Source organism: Protobothrops mucrosquamatus, unplaced genomic scaffold, assembly GCF_001527695.2.
Source record: "Protobothrops mucrosquamatus isolate PMUCROS unplaced genomic scaffold, P.Mucros_1.0 scaffold1049, whole genome shotgun sequence".
NCBI lineage: Eukaryota > Metazoa > Chordata > Lepidosauria > Squamata > Viperidae > Protobothrops > Protobothrops mucrosquamatus.
The window spans coordinates 289,427-316,559 of record NW_015387281.1 but is presented as its reverse complement, the minus strand read 5'-3'; the positions used below and the strand labels follow the sequence as shown (position 1 = coordinate 316,559).

The following is a 27,133-nucleotide window of genomic DNA, read 5'->3' as shown; positions in this document are numbered from 1 at the left end:
ATGCCCGTTGCTGGTTGGCTAACTAGCAACAGGGTCTTGCCAGCCAATGGAATTGTGTGATTACAAGCCAGGGGAATCCCATAAAAGAGGGCTCCCCTGGCCCAGAGAGCCAGTCCGGATTTACTTTATGCCTTGCCAATAAACCAAGAGCTGACTGTCACTCGACTCGTGTCTTACTGCCTGCGCGATCTAACAGAAAAGATCAATGGGAAGGAATTGATCAACCACCAGTTTATAAAGATGCTTAAATAAATTAAATGTTCCTTTTCCTTATCAGACCAATTCTACAAAGGGGCCTAATGAATCTTCTTTGAAAAACAGAACTTTCCAGTTGAGACTAGAACTTTCTTTTGATATTTTTGTTTTCTATTCCCTTTATTTCACTTCCCAAACTTTTTAATTTTCTGCTACCTCTATTGTTAACAGTGTTTAACCCAAAGGAATATGAGACCCTTCTCCAAATAATTATCTATGAAGTAGGAGGATCATCTTATGTTCACTGAATGGAAGCAGACAATTATTGACAAGGAAATTCACTAAGAGTGAGAACTCTACAAAAACACTGAAGGTTCATGGATGGATTGTCTTCTCTATGGATGCACTCCAACTGTCTATAATTCTTTGTCATTCTTTGTCATTCAGGGCCATCTTTCTTTTATAAATACAGTGCATTATACAGCTTTTTGACTGAAATGGTCTATAGAAAACTTCTTTTTTTTTAATCTTGGTTAAGCTCTGGGTTTTTTTCTTTTAAACTGCCATAAATAGCTTGTCTCTATTGCCAGGTTATCCTTGGATTTTCTGTTTACATCAAGCTTAGATTCTTTGTTCTTATTCTGTTTCTCTTTACATGATCACAGGGCTATTCAAGGAAGAAGTACAAAGGCTTTCCTTTTCAAAGAGCCCCATGCTGTGGTAAGCATGTTGGGCATTAAACATTAAGAAAAAAGAACAGAGAGACTTCTGGGTCTTTTCATAAAGTTTAGAAAGTAAATCTCCATCTGCCCTTGGTCTGAGGTGAAGAATTTTCATACTTTTATCAAAAGCTGGTATGACCTGCACTGAATTGTATCCCTCAATATGGGCAATGACACTACGTTTACCTCTCCTGGTTTATTAATACCCAGCTAAGATTTTAGACAGAAACTCAGAAGGGCCATAAAATGTAACAGATTTAACAGATATAGTATATGTTATCATCTAAGAAGGAGACGGATCAAAACATAGAATTCAGGATCTAAATGTTGGAGATTGCACACACTTATGAACCTTATGATCCCTGGAACATACAAGGAGCGATAGATAAAAGATACAACGTTATCTCTCTTCTGACTCATTTTAAGTTAAATAAATGTATTTAAGGGACTAGGAAACTTTAGAATGCAGTTTATATTCCAGTGAGAATTTCCTTCCCTATGTATATCTTAATACATTTAACTGTTACTTGAAATATTGGTGTCTGTTAGCATTCATCAATAGCTGCCTGAAGCCTAATCTTGGCATCCAAGAAAAGTATGTTATGAGCACTTTTCCTTTTGAACAGGATTTGTTACTACTCAATGACTTATATAATACTTGACATATGTTCAGTAACATGTCCTCTAACACAGGGGTCCCCAACCCCGGTCCATGGACCGGTACTGGGCCACGGCATGTCCTCAACTGGTCCGCACAAACAAGGAAAGTCCCATCCATGGGATGCAGGCAGCACACAAAATCACACACTCTCCAGTCCGCAGAAAAACCTTTCTCCACAGAACCCGTCCCTGGTGCCCAAAATGTTGGGGACCTCTACTCTAACAAGAGTTCCTCACAAATTCAAATAGCTAACATAAATTGCACCTACAAGCTTGGAGAACGAACCTTCACCCTCATAAACTGCACCCCTGCTTCAGTGCAAGAATACAAATGTTGTCTAGAACAGCAATTCCCATCCTTTCCAGCTTTCTAAGATTACAGATCACACGGTCAGCTGCTAGTGAAAGCATGGAATGTGCATTTGGTTTTTGAAAATAAATAAGGGTAGTGTAATACTTTAGAACACTTGCAGCCTAAGAGGAAAAATCATTCCAAGTATATTTCTGGCTAAGACTTGAATAAAGGAAGTTTATGTGATCCAGCAGAGACACTCAGTGATGGAGCTCAATAAGGCCTGGGAACAAAGCCGCAAAGAAAAGTTGTAGATTAGGAAAATCATGCAAATGTATTTGTTTCATTTTATTTAAAGGATTTTTTAAAAAAATATTCCTCCACTCACTGGGCCAGAGGTGATTCACAATAACACCATTAAAAAAACCATACACATGCTGTAAAATATGTCCCAAATTAGACATATAGACACTTTTTATAGCATATATATGTTTGTGTGTGTGTACATACAAGCAGGGCATGTAAACTAGCACTGTCAAGTCCTGCTCATCACAGCTGTACTTCAATTGAACAAGGATAAAAAGCTCCTCTAATTTCTCCTGGGAATTTCTGGAGGTAGACTTCCTGCTATCAAAGTTGGCTGGTCTCCAGTCAGCTGTTTTACTGAACTGGGTATGGCAAATAAGTCCCAACAATTGTCGCCCGTACTAATGATGCCCAACCTTCCCTTCCACTTTGTTCCATTGGGCCTTAATTAGATTACCACAGTACTTTGTCTCAAGCTAATCATCTGCAAGGCAATCTGCAGCAAAGTAACAATTCTCCCCCACCCACCCCCCATCAGTTTGAAAACTCTAGCCACAGGACAGGAGAAATGTTGTACAGCTCATGGATATCCTTTGGTGAGCCAATGTCAAATGTACAGAAGTTGGACTCTTCCATTTAAAGTCACAGTTTCCAGAAAATGAAAAACATTGAACTAAAATATAGCAAGCTCTCAAGTATGGATTGTATCAAATCATTTCCAGGAACAGAAATAAGGAATCATTAAGAGTTGTGGTGGTGCAGTGTTTAAAATGCAGTATTGCAGGCTAACTCTGCCCATTGCCAGAAGTTCGCTCCTGACTGACTTAAGGTTGACTCATCCTTCCGAGGTCAGTAAATTGAGGACCCAGATTGTTGGGGCAATATGCTGACTTTGTAAACCACTCAGAGAGTGCTGTAAAGCACTATAGGGCAGTGTGTAAGTCTTATGGCTATTAATGATGGAAAGGGTATAAGATACCTTTGCTAACTTGCTCCTGACTTTGCCTTGTAATATTCAGAGATAAACTAACACAGGCATTTATTTTTTAGTTCTTTCAAGAAAATGCATGATCAAATACTTTGGGGTTAAGCGCTAATCATTCCTGTTTCTCATGGGGTTTGAGAACACCATATCACATACCTGGGATGTTTTCAAGAATGGGATACATGGAAAAGGGAAAACAAACTCATTCAAAAAATAAGGTTTGACTCCAGAGCAAAAGAGCTTGCCTATTTCTGGTGAAATTTTGGGCAGGGCAAGATTTAAGGGAACCTTAAATCTATAGCTTTTTGGAGTTGAAATAGTGAATTACTCTCAGTCTCACTATGTCTCCAACAGAGAAACTGAGATAAAAATATATTGGCCTTTGTTTCTTGATCTGTTGAGTGCTTAGATTGTTTAGTGACACAAGTACATGCTGTTATTTTAATATTCCTCCCTGCATGAATCAGTGCTAGATCATCGAAAGATTCACATTTTTAAAATTCTACTAAGTACCAACATGATGGTATTGCTGCTGGAAAATTTCCATCATGCCAGTAGTCAGCTTCATCTTAGCTCCTCTATTCTTTAGGCATGCGTGTGTCCATTCATATTCTGTTCCTGCGTTCGAATGACTGTCCTCATCACTCTCCTCTAGCAACAGAGAAAAGCAATAAGCATTCAGCACACATCATTATTACTTTGGAAAGGTTAATGTCTCGATCCTAGTGAGGAAACTCTGGAAGGCCCACACTTCACCTCCAGTTTGATGATATAACATAAGCTCTATACACAGAAAAAAGAGGCTATACAAAGAAAAAAAGAGAAAAAAGACAACTATACAGTATATTAGGAGTTAGGGAGAAATGAAACTAGTGCATAGACTGTGACTTCCAGAAAAAAAATGGTAACCTTCACAGAGATCTATTTAAATATTACTTTCATGCCATTACAACTATTTGCGAAATAATCCCTTACTGCATGGAAAGGACAAAGGATATGTGTTAAAAGAGCATAAACTCACAATATCATGAATGGGCAGTCTGCCGCTTAGGAGGACCCTCCTGGTAAAAAAAAACAATGTACTGTATTGAAATTGAGAAGAGACAGTCATTTCCAAGAGATTCTGCAGCTCCAGTACTGAAAATTCTGTATGAATCAGAACAGATACCTTCTAAGGGCTCCCAATTACTCAAATGGCCTATATGCTTTTCTGTTGACAGGATACAAAACAAGAGAAAACACTTTTGTGTATAAGGGAAACACTTCTTCAGCAAAATGCCAAGAGAGGTCCAGCTTGACAATAAACAGATGGGGCAAAAGAAGATGCGGCCATAAGAGAGTTGCCAGCTGCATTCAAAGAAAAATAAAAAAAAACGGGAAAATGAAGCTGACAGACTTCTAATTTGACAGAAAGTAGCTTAGCTTCAAAGTGACCAGCCTTTGCGTAAACCAGGGGGAGAACAGAAGACAGTAAAGAAAAATGCAAATAAGAAATAATGGGGCAATAAGGATAAATACTCTAAAGAAGAATAAGGGGGAAAATGTAAATAATAGAAGATTACTGTTACGAAGTTGATGTTAAAATATATATGGTGTATATATGTGTATTATGTTTTGTTTTGTTTTGTTTTGTTTGTCGGTTTAAATAATAAAAAAAAAAAGATAACATAGAGAAGAAATGTTATATGACTAAGAAGCTGCTAACTGGGTTTAGAAATAAATATTTGAAAGAAAGGTCAAAAAAAAAAAAAAAAAAAAAAAAAAAAAAAAAAAAAAAAAAAAAAAAAAAAGAAAGAAAGAAAAAAGAGAAGATACAGAACAGCCAGCCAGTAAGAAAAGAAAAAGTCTAATGGAAACGTAAGTTTACTTGCCACTTTAAGCAGCTTTGAGAGACAGCCTGGGTTTGTACAAGTTAAAATGAGGATGGGCAGTTTATGGTTCAATGTTTGTTGGAGTTTAAGTACAATTTTAGCACATCATGTAAGCAAGACCATTATGTTAAGTTGTGGTGTGATTTATTTGATCGGAACTACAATGTTGTGAGAACATAGCAAATTGCTTTTTGATCTTGGATTAAAACAGGAAAGCTGGGTCTAAAGGTAACCATCTACAGCCACTGAAGTCAACTGACATAACTCAATTTTCAGAAAATTAAATAATAATAAGTCACAAAATAAAAAGATCTGCAAATAGAATGACTATGGCAAAATAAAGCAAAGATAGTACCAATAGTGATAGGCATCTTGGGTGCAGTACTAAAATATTTGGAGCATCAGTTAAACATCATCAGCATTTAAACACCATCAAAAATGCCAAAGCCAGTCTAAACCTCTGGCTGACTGTGTGACTAATCATAATAATAATAATATAAAAATGGCACTTTAGTTGTTTGCTGTTAGCAAAACAAACAACAGAAATCAAGTCAGTTGCTGCTCTGCTTTCAATTGGCAGTTGGCAATTACCAGCAAAAAAGAACTCAGTAGGCTGGTTAACTGGCAAGAAAAGAGAAAGATGTGGTTTTGTAGCATTAAGTAAGCCCAATGCTATTATTGTGCTATTACCCCACAGTGGGGTCACCACACAGGTATGTAAGGGAAGGGCTTCCCATAACTCATCCTACTTTGCTGCAGACTCCCTGCTTGCCTCAATATATTTTCATAGCTATTACTCAGCATCCTGTTTCTTCTAAACAGTCAACCCCTCCTTAATACCCAATACAGTATGTTACTTCTCAATGTGGAATTACATGGTGCATGACCACCTGATATTTGTGAATTCGTAAGCTCTTTGAAAAAAGCAAGCTCACCCCCATTTCGACCACACCTCCATTGTGGAGGTCATTATTCTACTTGGCCAGGCAGGAAGTTCAGAGCAACTCTTTTGGGGCAAGGGCTTCAACCAGTGGTGGGATTCAGCCGGTTCGCACCACTTCGGCAGAACCTATAGCTAATTTTTTGGTGTCCAGGCCCAGAATGGACTTCTGGAAGCGGCATCCACACAGAGAACTGGTTGTTCACAAATTTGAATCCCACCACTGGCTTCAACTGACCAGTTCTGTCTATCTCATGGATCTAATTCAATACAGAAGTTAGGTGGGGGCAGATTACACCGACTCTGATATAAGCATACTGAAATATATGTGAAGTCTTTCTGCAATATGCTCTTTGCATGACTTGTTGGGAAGAGTCCTTTGAACAGACTCCTTTAGAGCCTTCAAGCATCAGTTCCTAGAGGCCTGAGTAAGGGACTGTGAGAAAATTGGAAAGTCAGAAGAGTGGTTGAAGAAAGAGAGTAGGATTCTCTGCCGGGTTGAATCTGTTCTGGAGATCCCAATGCTCTCCATAGAAAATCTTCCCATCAGCAACAGGAACCAAAACAGAATGCTCTGCGGCTGTCCTTGCATTTATCTGTTCAAAAGTTCAACTTACCTCTGTTATATGATTTCAGATTGAGCCCATGGATTATGCACTCTTGAGGCTACAGTAATCTCCACTTCCACAGATTTTAGCAGAGAGAATTAAAGCAAAAACAAACCAGCCTGAAGAAAAATGAAAAGCCATTCTTCCACTTCATGACTTGGCTACTCTCTCCTTTGTCAGTTTCAAAAGTAGTGAATTATTCTTCCTTTAATTCTTAGGACCAGTCTATCCGTCAAAATGAAAAATGGAAGGACATGGCGGTAGCACCTACCGGATTGGCTTCGAGACTTGAGAGCTAAATTTTGTGAATTCTCCTGGAGCAGTCCACTCAGAGCCCAGCTAAGGAGGAGGAAAAAGAAGAAATGAAGATATTGTTTCATTTTTGCAGCAATAAAAAGTATTGATGTTTCCTAATAACCTCATTAATGACAACTGACATCTAAAAAACAGCTACTTGGAGAAGTTTGTTACTATTGCCTTCTTCCAGAATTTTTTTATTTTATTTTCCAGACTGACCTACTGAGATCTCTTGATATTCTCCTATTCAAGCACTAATCTAATCCAGCCAGGCTTGGCTTTTGCATATAGGCAAAATGAAAAAGGACTGATCAAACAAGAATGTCTTGCAACCGGTCACTTCTGTGATAATGCAAGAATGGTAAAGCTTGCCCCATGATAGGGTCTCCTTAATGATTTCAATCTCTATAATAGTGAGAGTCGGTTTGGTGTAGTGGTTAAGGAGGTTGTCTAGAAATCAGGAGATTGTGACTTGTAAACCCACTTTAGGCATGAAAGCCAGCTGGGTGATTTTGGGCCAGTCACTCTCTGTCAACCCAATTCGCCACAGAGGGTTGTTGTTGTGGGAAAAATAGGAGGAAGAGGGAATATTAGGGATGCTCCCTGCCTTGAGTTATATATAAATTAATAAAAGCTGGGTAAAAATCTAATAAATAAATAATGCCACAACTTTTTCTTCTTTTTAAGGAACTGTCTCAGTTTCACCACACAAATGATAAAAAAAATTCACTTGTGTCTTTGTTAGCATTCCTATCTCTGCTACCTAGAACTGGAATCAAAGAAGACAGAGAAGTATGGAAATTACAAGAAAATCAATGCTCCCGCCTGCATCCTATTGCTCCCAATCTCATTTTTCCTTTGTATTTGCATTTATGGGGAGGGAATAAAAATGGCAGCTTTGTGAAAGCAACAACAAATCTGCTTTTAAAATCATTCTTAAAGAAAATGGGGAGAAGGGGTGACAGGGCACTACAGCATGCTGGCTTCAGGAGGGGAAAATTCAAGGAGGTGGAAGGCAGAGCAATGGAACACCCAGAGAAAAAGCTATGAAATTGCCTTTGAAGCATTTGTTATGGGATAACAACTAAGCTGTAAATTAATAATCTCAGCTGGCGATTGCTTCAGAAAGCTCCACAGCATTCTCATAACACAGGGATGTGGCATTGATCCTAGGTAGGTCTGAGTATTCCTTATATGTTAAAGGGGACATAAATGTGCAAGTTTTGACACCGCCCTTTGTGCATCCATTACAAATATACAAATGGAGAGAGCTATGGCTGTCCTGGGACTTGGCCATTCAAGTTTAAAATCTTACCATAAAGGAAGTTTTAATTTTGTGTTGCTTTAATTCGTTAACAGAAAGTCAAAAGCCACGGATTATAAATCTGTTTGGTGCACCTGGGGATTTCAAAACTTCCCAATGTTTGAGAGACAGTCTTTGAAATATAAGTGAGATAAGCAATAAAAACACATGTTCAGAGGAAGGGAAAACAGATGTGAAATCTGATCAATTTCATAGGAAAACGTCTCTGTCCTGAAAAAATGTTCCTAGCAATTGCCTACTTCCTAATGTTTTTAGAACCAAGCTATTAATCATACATACAGTATTTTTATGTGTTTTTCTCCCAAAGGTTCTCTTTCTTCTTTGCTCTTTACCAGGGGTCTTCAAACTTGGCCCTTTTATGACTTGTGGACTTCAACTCCCAGAATTCCTCAGCCAGCATGCCTGGTTGAGGAATTCTGGGAGTTGAAGTCCACAAGTCATAAAAGGGCCAAGTTTGAAGACCCCTGCTCTTTACTGACAAGCAAATTCAGAGACTTTAATTCAGGGCTGAAAAAAATGGTGCGGAAAGTGTATAGTTTAACTCTTTCACATCTCTTTCTGGAACAATAACATTCTGCTCACATCACTATTAAAAAACAAACAACCAGTCCTTTCTGGCTTCTTGCAACAATTGTGAAAGCAACTAAGAGTTTTTGCAAATAGCATTTCCTTCCTATTCCTTGGCTGGAATAAAGAATCCTAGAAAAGTAACTCCAAGCACAGGAAACTTTTGCCCAAAGTCATTTCCTTGCAGAATCTAGATCTGCCTACCTGGTATTCTCCAGATGTGTCTTTGATCTTGCTGGCTGCAAGTTGGAGAGATGCAATTCCAACACAACTGAAGGCATTGAACCAGGGGTAGCTAGACTAAAGTAGTGAGATATAATAGTTTTAGTAGCTAAGGCAGGGGTCTTCAAACTTGGCCCTTTTATGACTTGTGGAATTCAACTCCCAGAATTCATCAGCCAGCAATACTGGCTGAGGAATTCTGGGAGTTGAAGTCCACAAGTCATAAAAGGGTCAGGTTTGAAGACCCCTGAGCTAAGGGATAAAGCAGGAACACCATTCTCATTGTGTGTGTGATATATTTCCATCTTTAAACATTATAGAACAGATATTACCAAATTCTCTAACTCCTCAAAATACACCCTCTAGGTTTCCAGATTAAAAATTTTCTTTTCATGAGAAGTTGAGCTAAGGGCAGAATTAAACAACTCTGGAGTTGTTACACAGATCCAACCCTTTCTTTGAAATCTTTTGCTGATCCCTTATAAGGCATAACATGCCATGAGTAATATTGAATGAGCAGTCCTTGAGGCCTCAGTCATAACTTTGCTGCCTCCATCAAAGATACAGGTTTGCTGAACAGCAAAACAGTGCTACGATTGTAGAAATCAAAATAGCCTGGGGAGTTGCATTAATTCTCTCTCTGTCCATTACATTTGTGTCTGTAAATGCACAGGAATGCACTTTTCTCAAGATTCAGAAAAATCTACAGAGGGTTTGTTGACAGCAGGGGGGCAGAAGCACTTATGTAGCTGTTTTCAAACATTCTAAAGTTAGACAGCCAAGCTAAAACTCACTAACACTGTAGATTTCTCTACTGAATTTATTTTGTATATGTTTTTATGCTTCTTATGCTACTTCTTTCTAAAACCGCAAATTGTTCACAGTATGAATGGATTTTAATAGGATGCCCAACTGCTTGAGTCACATGAAGAGGTAGTTGTGATGAGTTGGCTGTTACAGGAAAAAGAGGAACCACAATTTGGTGCAGATTTCCATTTTTTACCAGGTACCCACCCTTGAACCTGAAGGTTAGATTTCTGGGTGCCTTAGCCTCAGACTGCTCTTAGAAAATATCAAGTCTGTTCATAACAAGACCTCTTTCATTCATGACCTTGAAGCACATGAACGGGCAGACTCAGCATGCATCACTAAAACCTGATCAGGTAAAGAAGGCAAGGTAGTTCTGCCAGATATACGCCCTCCTTCATATCCTTCAACAGCCACTGCTGATGATACCCAGTTACATAAAATCATCGTAGGCCAGATCAGAGGTGCTAGAGAAGTCTTTGCCTAATGCTAGGGAGCTGCTGTGGGCTTGATAGCTCAGACTGAATCCTGCTTTATTCTTGATCCTTTAACACAGTGGTTCTCAACCTTTTTAATGCCGCGACCCCCAACCGGTCGTAAGTCGAGGACTAAATCGGTCATAAGTCAAGGACTACCCAACCGGTCGTAAGTCAAGGACTTTCCCTGCCCGGGAGCGCCGCGCATGCGTGGTTCCACCCCCTGTGCCGGCCAAGGCATAGCTGGCAAGCGGCAGAGACAGAGCAGGCCGACTACCAGCTGGCCCAGCTCAAGGGAGGTAAGGCACCCGCTGGAAAAGGGGGAAAAATGGCGGACAGCCTTGCTTGGCGACCCCCGTGAAATGGTCGATCGACCCCAAATGGGGTCGCGACCCATAGGTTGAGAACCGCTGCTTTAACACATCTGAAGAGGTTACACTCTCCTTTGAAGGGGAAGATCTGTGGCTTAGGCAATTTCCTGAAAACCTCCAGGTCTTACTAGAACAGGAGATAGAAACCATGACCAGAGGAGAGCTTGTCCATTTTAAATTGATGTGCCATTTGCAGCCTTTCCTGGATAGAGAAACTTTACCAATAGTAATCACACCCAACAATTAAATGACTGTAGTATGCTCTTCCAGGAGGTATCTCTAACTGTAAAATTCAATTGGTAAAAATGCAGTGGCCTGGTTAGTAATATGTGAGAAATGTAATTGTAATGTGAAGTTGTGGTTACTGTTAGTTTTCCAGAGCCAATTTGATTTTTTGTCCTTAATCTGTAATGTCTTTTGTGACTTGGTTTTAGGTTATTTGAGGACTTGCCTCTCCTAATTGGATGTTCCCCAACCTATACAAGCATGCGGGGAAGGGATGCTGAGGACCCTGACAGATTAAGGGGTCATGGATCCAGAAGCTGTTTGGGGTAGCCTTAATGCTATGGAATAATTTAACCTCAAAGGTCTAATTCGGACCTTTCTCCAGGCCACCAGTATTATTTTGTTTAATCATCTTTAAAAAAATAATGTGTGCTTTATTAAACTTTTATTTTGTTGTGACACTGGGCTCCTGCTTTATTTTTATTTGATTGGTGACTTGGGTTATGATGGTTTGATCTGGCAACTGGACAGAGTAACTGTTTGGAATTTTATATAATGCTTTTACGATAGTTAATTTGTAAACCATCCAGAATCTGGGAACTTGGCAGTGCATAAATAAATGTAATAACTAATTAACTAACTCAATAAACCAAAGCATTTTGCTTGAAATCAAACTGCAAACTTCCTCCTTTATATGGGAAAAATTGCCTTATTTCCAGCATTTCTTTACTCTCTGACATAGAGGTAAATAGACTATGGAAATGGAAATGAGAACTCTATTTTCACTCTAAATGAACTGAGAGATATAAGCATAAACCTTGTGCTATAGCCATAGACAAGAGACCTACAATGCAAAGCGGTGTTAGTGAAGAAACCAAATGGGCTCAAGCTGTGAACCACAGGAGCAGAAGGGGACTTGCATATAAAATATCACTATTGCAACATGTGAGAATTTCAAACAGACCCTCAAACACACACATTTGAATTTCGTACAATAGATCCAGGTTTTAATTATGCAGCCTCCAGATGTAAAACTCACAGCTGAGTTGGTTCAATGTTTATATGTCTCCCAGTGGCAACACTACAATTTCATTTACATTTAACTCTCTCAGCAAGGAACCAAAGAGATAATGCCAAATGGTACTATTTGTAAGAAGGCTATAAGAAACACATCAACTCATGGAAAGCTGCTACGATACCTTTATCATTATCTTATTATCAGAAGTTGCCCACCTTGCCCACAAACGCCACCAGACGTATATTGGCTGGAGTCTCATCAGAGCTGAGCCAAAATTCAGAATTATCATCCGAAGCTACAGAAAACTGAAAATCTCCTATAAGACAAGGAAAGATAATTTAGCTAATAAGAGCAGGAAAGTTGACATATAAATTTGTTTCCTTTCCTGGCAGGCTACCTGCAGTTTAGTGTCATGTGTTCTTAAATGCTACTGTCTGATCTCAAAAAACTGGAGTGGCAGTGCCTTATTGTTTGTTTATTTTTAAGAAGGGAGGAGAAAGAAATACTTTACTCTTAAATCTCATAAGCTTTCTGAAGGCATGTAACTTGTGACCTGGGAAGGACAGTGAGGAGCAAAATGTGTTACAATCGTTACTTAGATAATGTGGCTTCTTCTGAAGCTGCACAACAATGCCCAGGGTGAGACTGTGGGAGAAAGACAATAATAGGGGATTTTTTGAATAAAAATATTCTGGCATGAAGCTAGGGGAGAGAAACTCCAGAAAAGAAGCTCTGCCCTTGAAGGGGAATTTATTGTACTCACCATCTTTGAAGGGATGAATGTAGCCAAAAATACGTAGCCCATAATTTTTCCACTTGGGTGACACAGCCAACTTTTTTACTGTTGTACGAGTCTAAAAGATAGAAAGGACAAAAAGACGTTCTTTGCATGTAACATTATTCCACTTCACACTGGGAAAGTGGAATGTTGGAGAAATGCTATCCAGTTGTATTCACTGTGATAGCACACACTGGAAAACAGAATTTATATATATGAGCTTCTCCTATGCATTGTGCAAAATCAAAGCATTACACAAAACATTAGCAAAATGAGAGAATGCCAGTTAAACTTTCTCTCCAGATATAGTAAATAATGTCCTATTACTTTAGTGTTACTGTCTGCTTTATTATGTGTTGCACAATTGTCTTTATGTTTTCCTCTTCTAAGCTCTTTTACATTGCTGGCCTTTGGCTATAAAATTCATTCACTCATCCAGCAAAGTGCCTATTGTAAGAATCTAAAGGCATCATTTGTAATAATAAATGAAGCCAAGTGGGAATTTCAATTGTACTGCTAATCTTCCCACACTCTACTGTATAACTTCCTCTATCAGATTCTAATTTTGTGAGAGTTCCCATATTTGGTCAGTCCTAAACCAGTGGGAATTCCTTGGCCACAATCATAGGGACAGGAAGCTGTATAGACTACATTCTTACTCAATTTTATGTCCTTGGGTTGTACTGAACTGCAACTCCAATGATTTCTGGACAGCACAATCTTTAATTAGGAGAAACTGTAGCCCAGCAAATCATGATGGGACCTGAGAGAAAAGACTGACTGTGATTATTTTACTTTTGTACACTTTGATTTTTCTTACTTTGTTGTATACCAAGAGTCGGAATGATAGGAACCGTTTATAAATGCTGTGAATGAATGAATGAATGAATGGTAAATACTCTTAAATGAAAGATATTACTATCTGGCATTCATTAACATTCAGATAAAGCCAAATTACACTTAACAAAATGTAAATTCACTTCAGAAGGGCTTAAGAATATTTACTGCATAGAAAAAGAGAGGAAGCACTCTCTTGGAAGCTATGAAACACTGGCATCTTATTGGAGAATAGATTATACTTACATGAGGATATAGGGGGAAATGCAGATTCTTCCTTAGATGTCCCACAGCTCCTCCACACCAATCTTCAAATACATGCAAGTTTGCTCTCCCTTTGTACTGCAAATAAAATGGCATCACTTAGGCCAGGGGTGTCAAACTGCCAGCCCGTGGGCTGGACACGTCATGCGGAAGCCGCGCCCACCCCATTGCTGGCAATGGCAAAACTCTCCCGATACGTTGTGCAATGTCACGTGACATCGCGAGTTTGACATGTCTGACTTAGGCTATACATAAATTCTCAGGCAATTTTGTGGTATATGGTGTATATATAGGTATGCAGGTATGGGTATGTAAAAAATAAGAATAAAGAACCTGAGTTATCAGAAATGTTGGATTTTAGCTTGTACCATCCCAAAACAAAATTAAATGGTTATGGGAGTTCTTAAATATGAGGTTAGTATGTAAGACATCTTTCTTTTACCAGGTAGACACCTAAGTTATTGATAATATTCATCAATTAGCAAAAAAAGAAGTCTATGAATGTCATTAAACAAAAGAAAATGGAGCATCACTCCATATTTTACATGGTAAATATTACTGGGCACTTACTGATGAACACAATACATTATGAGAGGTCCTTGGTCTTGGAGCTTGGTTGGTTTTTTTGCAGATGTTTCATTACTCAAAGTAGGTAACATCATCAGTGCTAGTAAGGAGTGGGGTTTGCTCCCAGTTTATATTCTAGTGGCCTGCCCTGTCAGCATTGGTGGGAGTGGTTTTGGAGGATCTTTGGTTGGGCTATTTAGTGTTAACTTATTTGGCAGTTCCTTGACTGGGGTATTGTTACTTCTTGATTGTTGGTCTGATGTTAATCTATGTTCATCCAGGTGTTGATTGCTGGTGGTGAGGTGCTTGGGTCTTTTTGTTCCCTTTTGCCTTGTTGATTGTCTCTTCTGCAGAGTAGTATCTTCTGCAGAGTATGTAGATATTGTTTATACCGGTATGTATTGTGTCTATTGATGGCCAATTTGTTTGAGTGACAGGCTTCAAGAACTTCTCTACTGTTTTTGTACTTGGCTTGTTCTTGTGTAAGAACTCTATTCAGATAAGACAAACACAGTGCAGCAATTCTGAGCAGCAGAAAAAGGAAACAGGTCATCTGTACAACATCTTCCAACAAAATGGATAGACTAACATCAGATTAATGATGTTAGCATCAGATTAACATCAGACCAACAATCAAGAAGTAAACAATGCCCCTATCAAGGAACTGCCAAACAAGGTAACAGTAAAAGCTCAACCAAAGAACCTCCAAGATAATTCCCACCAACACTGACAGGGCAAATCACTAGAATATAAATTGAGAGCCATTCCTTACTAGTACTGATGATGTTACCTAGTTTGGGTAACAAAATGTCTGCAAGAAAACAACCAAGCTCAGAGAGCACCAAAGACCCCCCATTTCAACCCTGAACTACAAATATTCTCCTTTATCAGTACAATGCATTATGCAGTATAAACTACTCACGATCCTCTGCATTGTAGGCAAGTTATAAATATGTTAAATAAAATGTACTTGGGATAAATCTAAGATTCCTTAAGGATAAATATTAATGTATATCTATTTTTTTAAAAAAAAATTGAAACCATTTGTTTATCAGCAAATAAATAACTGAATAACTGAAAGATCTGACTTTAGACAAAAAGACCCCTTAACTATAATAAAAGAATGTGGAATGTGAACAGTTGCAGAATAAATCAAAATGTATTCTCCAGGTAGGCAAAAATAGAACCACTTGCATACTGGCTTGTGGTATTAGCCTAAAGATGGGCTGGGTATTTAGATCTTAGAAATCAATAATGCCCTTTTGAAAACTTAGAGGTCTCCAGCCCTGAACAAAGGAGAGGTGAAAACAAATTTTCAGACAGCCAATTGCAACTTGACATATTTGATAAATTATTGGAGCATAGTATGGCCTCTCAGTTCTAGCCAATGGTGGGTAAAGCAGACATGTCCTGTTGAACTTCCTGATCCTTAATACTTTGTTTAAATGCACTAAGTGCCTGCTCATAGCCCATCATTAGGAACTCCTCCTTGGAGAGGCTGAGATGTTAGAGTTTTAATAAAATAGTTCTAATCCATGTTGATTTATAGTTATAGTATACAAAAGGAAAGAATTCAGATCTGTGGGGAAGAACAGTAGTTTCAGCCAATGGGTTATAATACAGATCCATGCACCAGTTTTAACCTTGAACAGCCCTGCCTCCCTCCTTAGAACTGCAGGGGGCTACCTGCATATTACCACTCAGGTGGTCACAGCCACATGAACAGTAATGGCTTTTTTCTACTGCTGACAGCTACACTTTAACATTATCCAAGCCAGTATTGGTACTAAGCATATCTGAACATCAAGCCACATCAATTGTACCATCCAAAAATTTTCTTGGCTAAAAGAGGAAGTCTGTCCAGCAAAAGCAAGATATCTGGCAATTTCTGCATATTTCCCAAGCTGTTAATCAACACAAGTCCACTGGAAAAACCAAATCCAAACAGATAATTGTATTAAACCAAAACATTATAGTACAGCAACCTCAAAGTTTTATGGGGATTACTGTTTTATAAGAAGGTCAAGAATTTCCTGTTGGAGAATCTTAACTCACATCAAGCTTCTTATTGCCAGGGTTAAAGTCTATGGCGAACACATGTGCTAGTTCTGTCCTTGCATACCTCCATCCCATGTTTCTCTAATTATTTTGTAATTTCTTTCTATCCTCTGAGGCTCATTCTGCTAGTTAAGCACAGCCACCAACTTAAGACGTTATTTATTCTTTCATTATTACTATTAGTTTCCCCTATAGCAATTCTAGTTTATAAAATATGACAGCATACTGAAGACACAATAAAAATGTACTTTTATTAATGCCTTGCATTAGCAAGATTACAACAATTATTGGATGGAAAAGGAATTTATTTATAATTTAGTAAGTTTGGGGCCACCTAGTTAGCCCATGGAAACCCAATATTTGTGAACTTTGCTTTAATAGGGGTTTTTCTAGTGTTGTGCGCTGCACAGAGTTCATTGGAGTTGGTGGCCAATAAATTTAAAATAATAACACCAACAACAACTCATGTAAATTGCATAACAGGGAGAAGATAGCATTGTATTGTTAGCATCCAGGCACTCTTGAACATAGAGAATTTCACTTGAAGGCACTTTCAAATAAATTATCTTTATGAGTCTTCTGGAGCAATATAGAGCCCAGTGAAATAGGGGTCTGTCATGGACAGACACGTATGTTATGCACCTTGAAAGCTAGCAGCCTTACATGAACGAGAAACATAGAGAATAGAAAAGTTCCATGCTACTCAGAAATGGCTCTCTGCTATTTTACCCCACTGATACTAGAAAAAAAGGAGCTATCACCTCTAATTAGCACCATCTGAATGTTATTTGACATATATTTCCAGAAGTTATAAGATAGGAACTCTACCATTTTAGTGCTGTTCCATGTAAAATGGATATCCCATTTTTATAGAGGTCCTTTAGACATATGATTGTTTAAAATTTCTTACCCCTCTTTAACATATATTAATCCATCAAAACAACTTGGAACAAAACCAAAATATAACTTATTTCCCACAAAACCATTTAGACTTTGAAAAAAAATCCTTGATATGTCACCAGAGAAATTGCCTATAATATATAAAAATGCATTAAATTTATGTTGGAAGTGTGAACAAGAAGAGACATTTTATCATGTTTGATGGATGGGTAAAAAAGGTAGAAAATTTGGGATTCAAATACACACATTGATTCAGAGGATTTTAAAGATTAATGTACAACTGAAACCAGTTTTTTCCCCCCTTTGGTTATTGATGGATAAACAGAAAAAAAAGTAATGGAACTTTGTTTCCATTTATGATAACTGCAGCAAGATTGTTGTGCACATAAAAATGAAAAGATTCGATACCACCCACAATGAGAAATGGCTGATGAAGATGATGGAACTTGCTGAAATGGCTAAATTTGTTTTTGTTTTTTTAATCAGAGAAAAGACAGTATCAACATTTATCCCTGACTGGAAAACCCTTATGGATTTTTGTGTAAAACAGAAAAAAATGAATTTACAACAAGTGAGCAGATTATAGAAAGAAGAGGGGCATGTTGTAATCATAGAGAAGTAAATTTATAATTGTACTTATAACTGCTGTAAAGAAGATTGGCACTCGGTTCTTTGTATGTCTTTTCTCTCTTTTTTTGCTTGTTTTTCTTTCTTGCACTTTAAAATTTTGGTTGATTTTTTACTTGCTTTACATTTTTATCTTCCTTTTGAATTTTAAAAAAAATATTTATAAATAGATTTTGAAAACATCCAGGTATAAACCAATACCCAGTGTTTCAGATGCAATAGAAACAATGTAAAATTATGTTTAAAAGACTATGAAAAGATAAAATGTTATTCAATAGTTTCTTAAAAATCAAAATGAGGTGGTGCCAATGGGTTGGTGGTCACTCAGAGATTTGCCCTGCTCCTCTTGACAACCCATGCTTCTCCTAAAGGAAGTGAATAGAAAATGTCATACAAAAGTCTATTTATAGAAATGATTCTGCTGAGAAAACCTTTTTTTCCCATTTCCTCCTGAAACTGAAAAACTCTTGCTACTATACATAATATTGCTAATATTTGATTCCAAGAATGTTGGCATCTGCGGCTGAAGGGGTCAAGCTCAGAGGTCACTGAAGTCAACCCACATCCACCATTCACAATTACAAGCTACAGCAGTGGTTCTCAACCTTTTTAATGCCGTGACCCCCAACCGGGGAGCGCCGCGCCGCACATGCGTGGTTCCGCCCCCTGCGCCGGCCGAGGCGTAGCTGGCAAGTGGCAGAAACGGAGCAGGCTGACCACCAGCTGGCCCAGCTCAAGGGAGGTAAGGCACCCGCTGGAAAAGGGGAAAAAAATGGCAGACAGCCTTGCTTGGTGACCCCCGTGAAATAGTCGATCGACCCCAAATGGGGTCGCGACCCATAGGTTGAGAACCACTGAGCTACAGCATAGTAATTCCTGAATGCACAATCTTGCTGAAAATGGGACTTTCCCTTTTGTTAACATCTCTGTTGCAATGATAATCCCATCCAAGCAGTGGTTAATAATGTCCTTGCTTCTTGCATTCAAACTGGCACATCCTCAGCTACTGTTCCCCAAGTATCATTGTGATACTTGAAATAGAAGACTGGATCACACGCTTCATTAAAGTCATAGGTGCTGAGGGTATGGAAAAAAATATGGCTGAGATGGAACAATATTAAAGTAAATCCCAGATATAGCCCAACAATGTATCTTCTCGTGAAAAGTCAGTGTTTTAGAACTGATGCTTCAATAAATACAAGGCACATCATGACAATGTTATTTTGCATGAAGTTAATGTAAGATGCCGATCAGACTCCTGTGCAAACCTAAGTACTTAATAAAACAAGAAACTAAATTTATTATCCATCATAACACTCCCCAGACTTCTATTTGGCTATTTACTGAAGATTTTGATAATTTGTAATGCAGCTTCCAGATTCCCTCTGTAATCTGCCTGCAGCATTTTCCCTTGAGCACTTTTTCTCCTATTTTTCCAGTCACCTAAATTTATTTATTTATAAAATTTATTGGATGCCCATCTTACACAGGGTAACTCTGGGTGTCTTACAGATGCAATGGCAGAGAAGGCCCCTTTCCTGGACCCCCCCCAGTCGGAATAATCGGCCCAATGGGGCCCACAGGATGCCTCTTCTGTCAGCACGGGTGGGATGGGCCAATCCCAGTGGGATGCATTTCTAACAACAGCCTCTCTGTGTATTTTCCTGTCACAATGGCAGCCAAACAACATCTGAAATGCACAGATGGAAGTATCTGTGTTACAATGAAGAGTATTACTCCAAACCCTGTAAATAAATCTCAGCTAAAGATTCAGCAGGAGATGAGCCGGATCAAAGGGGAGGGAACTGAATCAATTAAATCTTATTTATTTGCCTGAATTAATTGTAGAACCTCCCTGGCAACATTTAAAAACATTGTTTAGCCGCTATGAACATAAACCTTCAGGAAAGGTTCAATTATTGTAAGATCATTTCATAAAACAATGGTCTCCTCAGCCAATAATTAGTCTATTCACAGGCTGTTACAGCCTTTTGGCAGAGAACATAAGCTTGACATCAAATGCTGAAATTCATTATGAAACTTCTACGAAGCATCAGAATAGAAACAGAGCAAATATTCTAATTTAGTTTACACTTCCCATTAATTTCAGTGGATTGCATCATGCTGCTACACACAAAACACTAAGCCATTAGATGATTAGGCTGATGTGATTTTGGAGCTATTGTGGCTTAGTGTTATTTACAAACCAGACTGCTCTGGCTAATTTAGCAAACCATGATTTGGGTTAGCGCCAACAATTCAATGATCTCAATGTTTCGTTTAATAATACTTTTTAAATGTTCCCTCTGCAAAATCACCAACTCCAAATTGTCTTCTCTCCCTCTTGATGGGAATGATCCTAGCATAGCAGGAACCAAATACAGAATGAAAAAGGTTAGAATTTAAATTCTGGTGCATACATACTGGCTTTGCGTGCTGTGTATTGAATAAACGGATCTATTATACTTAGCCTCATACGTATCTATAATAAGATATCTATACCAGCCACGCTGTGCCTGAGAGTCTACCAACCAATTCCAGAATAAAAGCTGAGGGCGTAGACAACCTAGATGTACAGTCACTTTATGTATCATAGCATTTGTATGCCACTAACTCCATATAGGCCTCTAACTGGTTTACACAGAATCCAATAAAAAATAAATTCCACAACATATAGTAAAACTTATAGCAATAATGTCCCCTCTCTTATCAAGCTTATCCACATGAGCTGCCAAATGTTCTCCAGAACAATTCCATTTTAAATCATCCTTCTAAAAGCCAGAAGTTCTATCTTTTTGCAATAAAGTATTCCACAGGCATGGAGAACATGATTGAGAAACATTGTTCTCTTGCTTCCCTCCTCAAATCTGACATGGGAAGGGCTTTTAACTTCATGTTGGGAAGCCGGCGTTGGATGACCAAGTATCAAACCATATAGGGCTTTGTAAACAACAACCATCACCTTCAACTATATCAGAAGTGTATTGGCAACCAAAGCATTCCTTGTAGTTGTGCTGGGCCAAAGCATCACTTACCTCCTCGTTCCAAGGCAGAACATGGCTTGTTACATTTGGTTTTGAGGCTCTTCCAGTTCTGTGATGACTATACCTTTTAGAAAACCACCCGTGAACGCCTTGATCTTCTACCTGTAATTTTAAAAAAGGGAAAATGCAAACAAAAGAAAAATTAAGTAGGATGACATTTGTAAAGGACTAAAAGAAACATACTTTTGGCCTGATGATTCCAATGCCAAATACAAAGGTTTTGCAAAAATTGGTTGATAATAATAGAATGCAAGTGTTGAATGAGATACTCCAGTCCACCTTCCTGTGTACAGGAATCTATCACTACAGCAGATATAGAAGGAAGATCTTCTAGGTCTGTTCAGATATACAGTGCTATCACTCCTGAGACATTCAGATTAGAAACATCAGTAGGAAATGACTCAAACCTACCCAATCAGCTTATGTCAACCATCCCTCCTTATAACGAGACAAATTACTTAGGCAATTAGGGTATTCAAAGAAGTGAACAAAAGCCTTAGCCTGTGATCAATGACACCTTGTCAAATTCCTCTTCTGGCAGAATTAATTCTCAGACAGCTGCCACTGGTGAAGGAGGAAAGAGAAAACATCCCAAGATTAGCTGTGTCACACCTGGCCTTCCCTCCAGTAGCAATGGGTTTGTTTTTTTAAAAAATGCTTGTACCAGCTAAAGATGGTGGCAGGTGGCTGCTTTCTGCAGGATTGGGACTTTTACACCTGGTCTCTAATTCACTATTTTCTTCCTTATGAGGAAGCTGTAGCTGTCACTGAGGCAATCAGTGCAGTGGTTAGAAGGATGTAAAGGTGAGCTGTGGCTCTTGGAAGCACTTGCTCCCATCTGGAGTCTGGCTCTGATCTCATTCATGAGCATTTATCATAAAAAGGATTGGCTTCTGAAATGACAACAGATATTCTATCTGTCTGGCAAACACACGGAAAGATGTGGGCCTCTTATTGTTCACAAGAACTACCACAGAGCTCTGGAAGAGAAAGGAAATATTTGCAGAAGTGGGCTACATCATAATAGAAAACAATCTTCTCCAGGTGGTGTCTTCTCCAGGTGGGAATACTGGAAAGTAGTCTAACACGTTGAGAAGGCATTAGGATATAAAAATTATCTTATAAAAAGTAAGAAGTTGGAACAGACAAAAACTCTGCTGTAATAAGAAATGTGCAGCCACATAGGTTCAATATACAAACATTCTAGTGAGTATTACTCAGTGCAAATATATAGCATGTCTTTGAAGTCCTTTTTATTATCGCCTGTTCACCGCCCTAAGTCCCGTAAGGGAGATAGGGTGGTATATAAATTATAATAATAATAATAATAATAATAATAATAATAATAATAATAATAATAATAATAATAATAATAATTTCAGCAGACATCAGCAACAAGATGGGTCTTGATGGAATGTGAGAAAACCTTCTATTGTTAAAAGGGTATTCTAATAGTAGTACACTATGAAAACAAGAAAATATTCTGAGGACAAAGATGCATTGCAGCAACTAACTTGTTCCAAAGTGTTTACTTCCTTGAGAAAATTAAAAAGGGCAGACAAAATGGAGAAGCAGACAGTCTATACCCATGGTGGCGAACCTATGGCACACGTGCCACAGGTGGCACGCAGAGCCCTCTCTGTGGGCACGTGCACCGTCGCCCCAGTCCTAGGCCTTCAGCTGGGTTTTATAAAACCTTTTCGCTTGGCTTCCACCGCCGTGTGCAAAAAAAAAAAAAGGTTCAATCAATGAATCAATTTCAACTTCTCGCAGGGAAAAAAAAAGATCTCGCAAAGTTGGAATTGATTGATTGAACTTTTTAGTCCCACCCAGTCTGCCGTTACCACTGCAGCCATGCCCACCCAATTGGCCACGCCCACCCAATGGGCCACACCCACCCAATGGGCCATGCCCACCTGACACTCGATGATACATAAGTGGGTTTTGGGTTGCAGTTTGGGCACTCGGTCTCTAAAAGATTTGCCATCACTGGTCTATACAATCTACAGCCTGAAATATTACAAACCAACCCAGATTGGCAGACCACATTCATGAACAACAACTGGCAGCCAAAAGAAATGTTAAAAGTCACTTAAACCTGGACAAACTCAGCCACAGTTTCAGCTGGGAAACTGGTAAAATTTTAGATTAAGCCAAATCCAAAAATGCTAGAGAATTTCTGAAAGCTTGGCTTTCAGACAAATCAGTGATCAATATACCTATAGACATAAATCCCATTTATACTGGTATATCATTTAAAAGATACAATCAGAAGCCTAGCAAGGAAACAAACAGCCTAGATATATCTCATCCAGTGGCCAAAACTCAGATAAGCATGAATCAAAACCAGACACACAATCATGGAAAAAACAATAGTTTAATCAAGGGACCATCAAGAAGAAAACTATACTTGCACCAAGACTAGCAGGGCAAACTATCATATATGAATAACCAGTAAACTTCATGTTCCCTCACGTTAATGATGCTACCTAGCTGGTAATAAAACGTCTACAAGAAAGCATCCAAGCTCAGAGATAACAAAAGAACCCAACAGTTCAACCCTGGGCTACATACATTTTCTTCTGTTGGAATCCAGATACAAGTTAGCCTTTTACTTTTGGTTTGTTAAATCTAGATCTGATCTGATTCTAGATTCCTTTTCATGGTGCAGACACAATTTCAGGGTTCCCATTACCACAGTGGTTCTCAACCTTTTTAATGCCGTGACCCCAACCGGTCGTAAGTCGAGGACTAAACCGGTCGTAAGTCGAGGACTAAACCAGTCGTAAGTCGAGGACTACCCAACCGGTCGTAAGTCGAGGACTTTCCCTGCCCGGGAGCGCCACGCATGCGTGGTTCCACCCCCTGCACCGGCCGAGGCGTAGCTGGCAAGCGGCAGAGACGGAGCAGGCCGACCACCAGCTGGCCCAGCCCAAGGGAGGTAAGGCACCCACCGGAAAAGGGGGGAAAAATGGCGGACAAAAAAAATGGCGGACAGCCTTGCTTGGCGACCCCCGTGAAATGGTCGATCGACCCCAAATGGGGTCCCGACCCACAGGTTGAGAACCACTGCATTACCAGTTTTTGAGTGGTCCGAATTAAAATCCTTATTTTTATTTATTTATTAAATATATATGCTGCCCCTCTCACTGAGGTCTATGACAATTCATCATGGCCAACTCACCATGGGACAACTTCCTGTGGCCAACTCACTATGGGACAACTCGCTGTGGCCAACTCGCCATGGGACAACTCGCTGCAGGACAAGAGTTACACTAATATCAAAGAAATGGTGGAACAGAATCATTAAAGAAAGGATGCAAAAGAAGGGACAGAATGAAATGTGAATGATAAAAATTAAATTTTTTTTTGTTTTAAATAATTAAATTGAATTGTTAAATTGTCCTGTGGCAATTTGTCCCATAGCAAGTTGGCCATGGCAAGTTGTCCCAAAACGAGCTGGCTATGGTGAATTGGCCGTGGCAAGTTGGCAGTGACAAGTTGGCCACAGTGATTTGGCTCCAGCGAGTTGTCCCATTCCAATCTCACTGTTGAGTGACTCTTATTATGGGAAAGAGGTAAGGATTGTGTATTTGATTACTGCATTTTACTAAACACTCAACTATGTACTCCATTTTCCATTATTAATGAATTATTAATTATGAATAATTAATACATTATCATAATCTCAGGGGCTGCCACAAAGAAGAGGGAGTCAAGCTATTCTCCAAGGCACCTGAAGGCAGGACAAGAAGCAACGGATGGAAACTAATCAAGGAGAGAAGCAACCTGGAACTAAGGAGAAATTTCCTGACAGTTAGAACAATTAACCAGTGGAACAACCTGCCTCCAGAAGCGGTGAATGCTCCAACACTGGAAGTTTTTAAGAAGAGACTGCACAGCCATTTGTCCAAAATGGTACAGGGTTTCCTGCTTGAGCAGGGGGTTGGACTAGATGACCTCCAAGGTCCCTTCCAACTATTATTATTATTATTATTATTATTATTATTACTATTACTATTACTATTATTACTATTATTATTATAATCTGTATCCTTAGAACGTACTCTTGGAAAGATAAGGCAGTGGAAAATGGTTAAAAATTATATCAATCCTTATCCCAGCTTACTTTATTGATGGACATGTTCTAGCAAAATGCAGTGGTTTCTGTGTCACATCCCTAGAGATGCGTTCACTTCTGTGAAATAAATAATATGTGTCTCATGTATAGCAATCACATCTATTCATGTCTATTTTGCCTCATGTTCATGCTGCAGGAACCTAAGGCCAATTAATTTTTCACCACAGACAAACACACGTTGTACACTTCCAGACAGCTATATTAATCTACCAGCAAAATGCCTTGCCTACAGGCGGTTTTCATGACACCATAGCATTCCCATCTGTAATACGATTTCTCTCCTACCACATTTCTCCTGATGAGAAAAAAAAACACATTTTAGCTTTAACTTCTTAATATCACCAGTATTACTATTACATTCACAGCCACACTTTGGCAACGCGGGTGTGTGTGTGTGTGTGTGTGTGTGTGTTTCCATTGCAGGAAAATCTGGCCCTGCTACTTTGGATCTTGTCCTGTATTTAACCCCTGCGTGGCCAAACCTCGGCACAGACAGCATCTTCAAACAACTCTCTGGCATTTGGGTATAAATTGTTAAAAATGTATCTTCTTTCGCTCTACTTTCCACCTGAGTGAAATGCCTCCACAATTACAGCTGTTCAGAAAGCTGTTTAAATGGAGTCATGCCCCTATTATTGTATCTGTTCCAGGCTTTTCTATCCAGGTGTACTGCTATATCACCGTGGCAGGTGATACATTGCATTTTATGTAATCATTTTTCCCATTTCCCAATCACCACCACCCACAGCATCCTCTCAGAGAATTAAGTTTTAGAGGGGAGATAAAGACAAATAAATAAATGATACACATCTGATATGTCAGATAAAGAGATGAAGACTTTTTTTGGGTGGGGAGAGACACAATTTGGTTATCGAGAGAGGATAAAGGATTTTTGTAAAATTGTGGTCCAAAGCTTAGAGAATATAATATGCAGCTGTTGCCCAGTTTGAAAGTAAAAAGGGAAAAACTCTTGCAAGTTTTATACTTCCAAAAATAAAAACATGCCCTTGATGATAGTATCTTAGTATCAAAATAGATCTAAAAAACGTATGTACAAGTTGAAAACATTTAAATGTGCATTTTTAAGTTTTAGGAAAGTGGCAGTCTGGAAAAGCTTATTGTATGTTTGCCCCCTGTGATTGCGCACATTCCATATTCCTCTTTTGGCATTTTGTACATTATTTAAGGATTTGAAGCGTGTTAATCACATTTGTTATTTCTACTTCCTACATCTATACAATAAAAACAAAGACACAAAATGTGGGAGCGAGGGGTTCTGGAGGAAACTGGCAGCCACTTTTTGCCAGTTTTAAAGTACACCAGTTCTTGCCAAGAAAGTGCAATTCTTCATTTAAAAAAAAAGAATAGAAGGCTATAGAAAAGATTCCAAAGAGATAAGAAAAGATCCAAAAGAGGCAACAGACTTGTGCAGCTGTTTCAAAAGGGTGTCTTTGGCAGTCTGGTGTTGTGGATATAGGTGCCTTGCAACAAATTTTTAAAACAGTGGTCATCTATGCAACTGTTTTAATGCTTTGAGAAGAGGTGCTTCGCAATGCTTTATTTTTGACCCCCTGAGTTAAAAGACGAACCAGTTTCTGTTACAGAGGTGAGTCAGAGAAAAAAATTATTTTCTTCATCAGATTCAAAATACAGGACACTGACCAGTTTATACCCGTATGCTCCTGTGAGTGTGGATATATTTGTTGTTGAATGCATTTGTAGCACTAAATATTTAACGCAGGGGTCTTCAAACCTGGCCCTTTTATGACTTGTGGACTTCAACTCCCAGAATTCCACAAGTCATAAAAGGGTCAAGTTTGAAGACCCCTGGTTTAACGGCTTAAACACACAAACGTACCCAAGTCAACAATCCTTGACAGGATGAGGATGGATTCTTCATGTTACACACACATTTTACACAGCATATTATAAAATTAATGATCTTATTCTCAATATATAGCCCTTCACATTTTTCCTGGGATTCAATTTTTCCCTACCATAGAACCAGACAGGAGTAAACACAGTACAGGG

At 38.8% G+C, this 27,133-nt stretch overlaps 1 protein-coding gene across 1 annotated transcript in view; it reads right to left on the bottom strand.

Annotated features, from left to right (window-relative positions):
* The window catches only part of B4GALNT4 (beta-1,4-N-acetyl-galactosaminyltransferase 4), a 189,853-nt gene that overhangs the window by 42,013 nt on the left and 120,707 nt on the right, over positions 1-27,133 (bottom strand). Inside the window, exons 3-7 of the mRNA XM_015820061.1 lie at positions 20,953-21,063; positions 13,748-13,843; positions 12,650-12,740; positions 12,102-12,202; positions 6,851-6,918 (exon numbers count right to left, since the gene is read on the bottom strand). Coding sequence (XP_015675547.1) covers positions 6,851-6,918; positions 12,102-12,202; positions 12,650-12,740; positions 13,748-13,843; positions 20,953-21,063 — 467 coding nt within the window. The remainder of the gene's footprint in view (positions 1-6,850; positions 6,919-12,101; positions 12,203-12,649; positions 12,741-13,747; positions 13,844-20,952; positions 21,064-27,133) is intronic.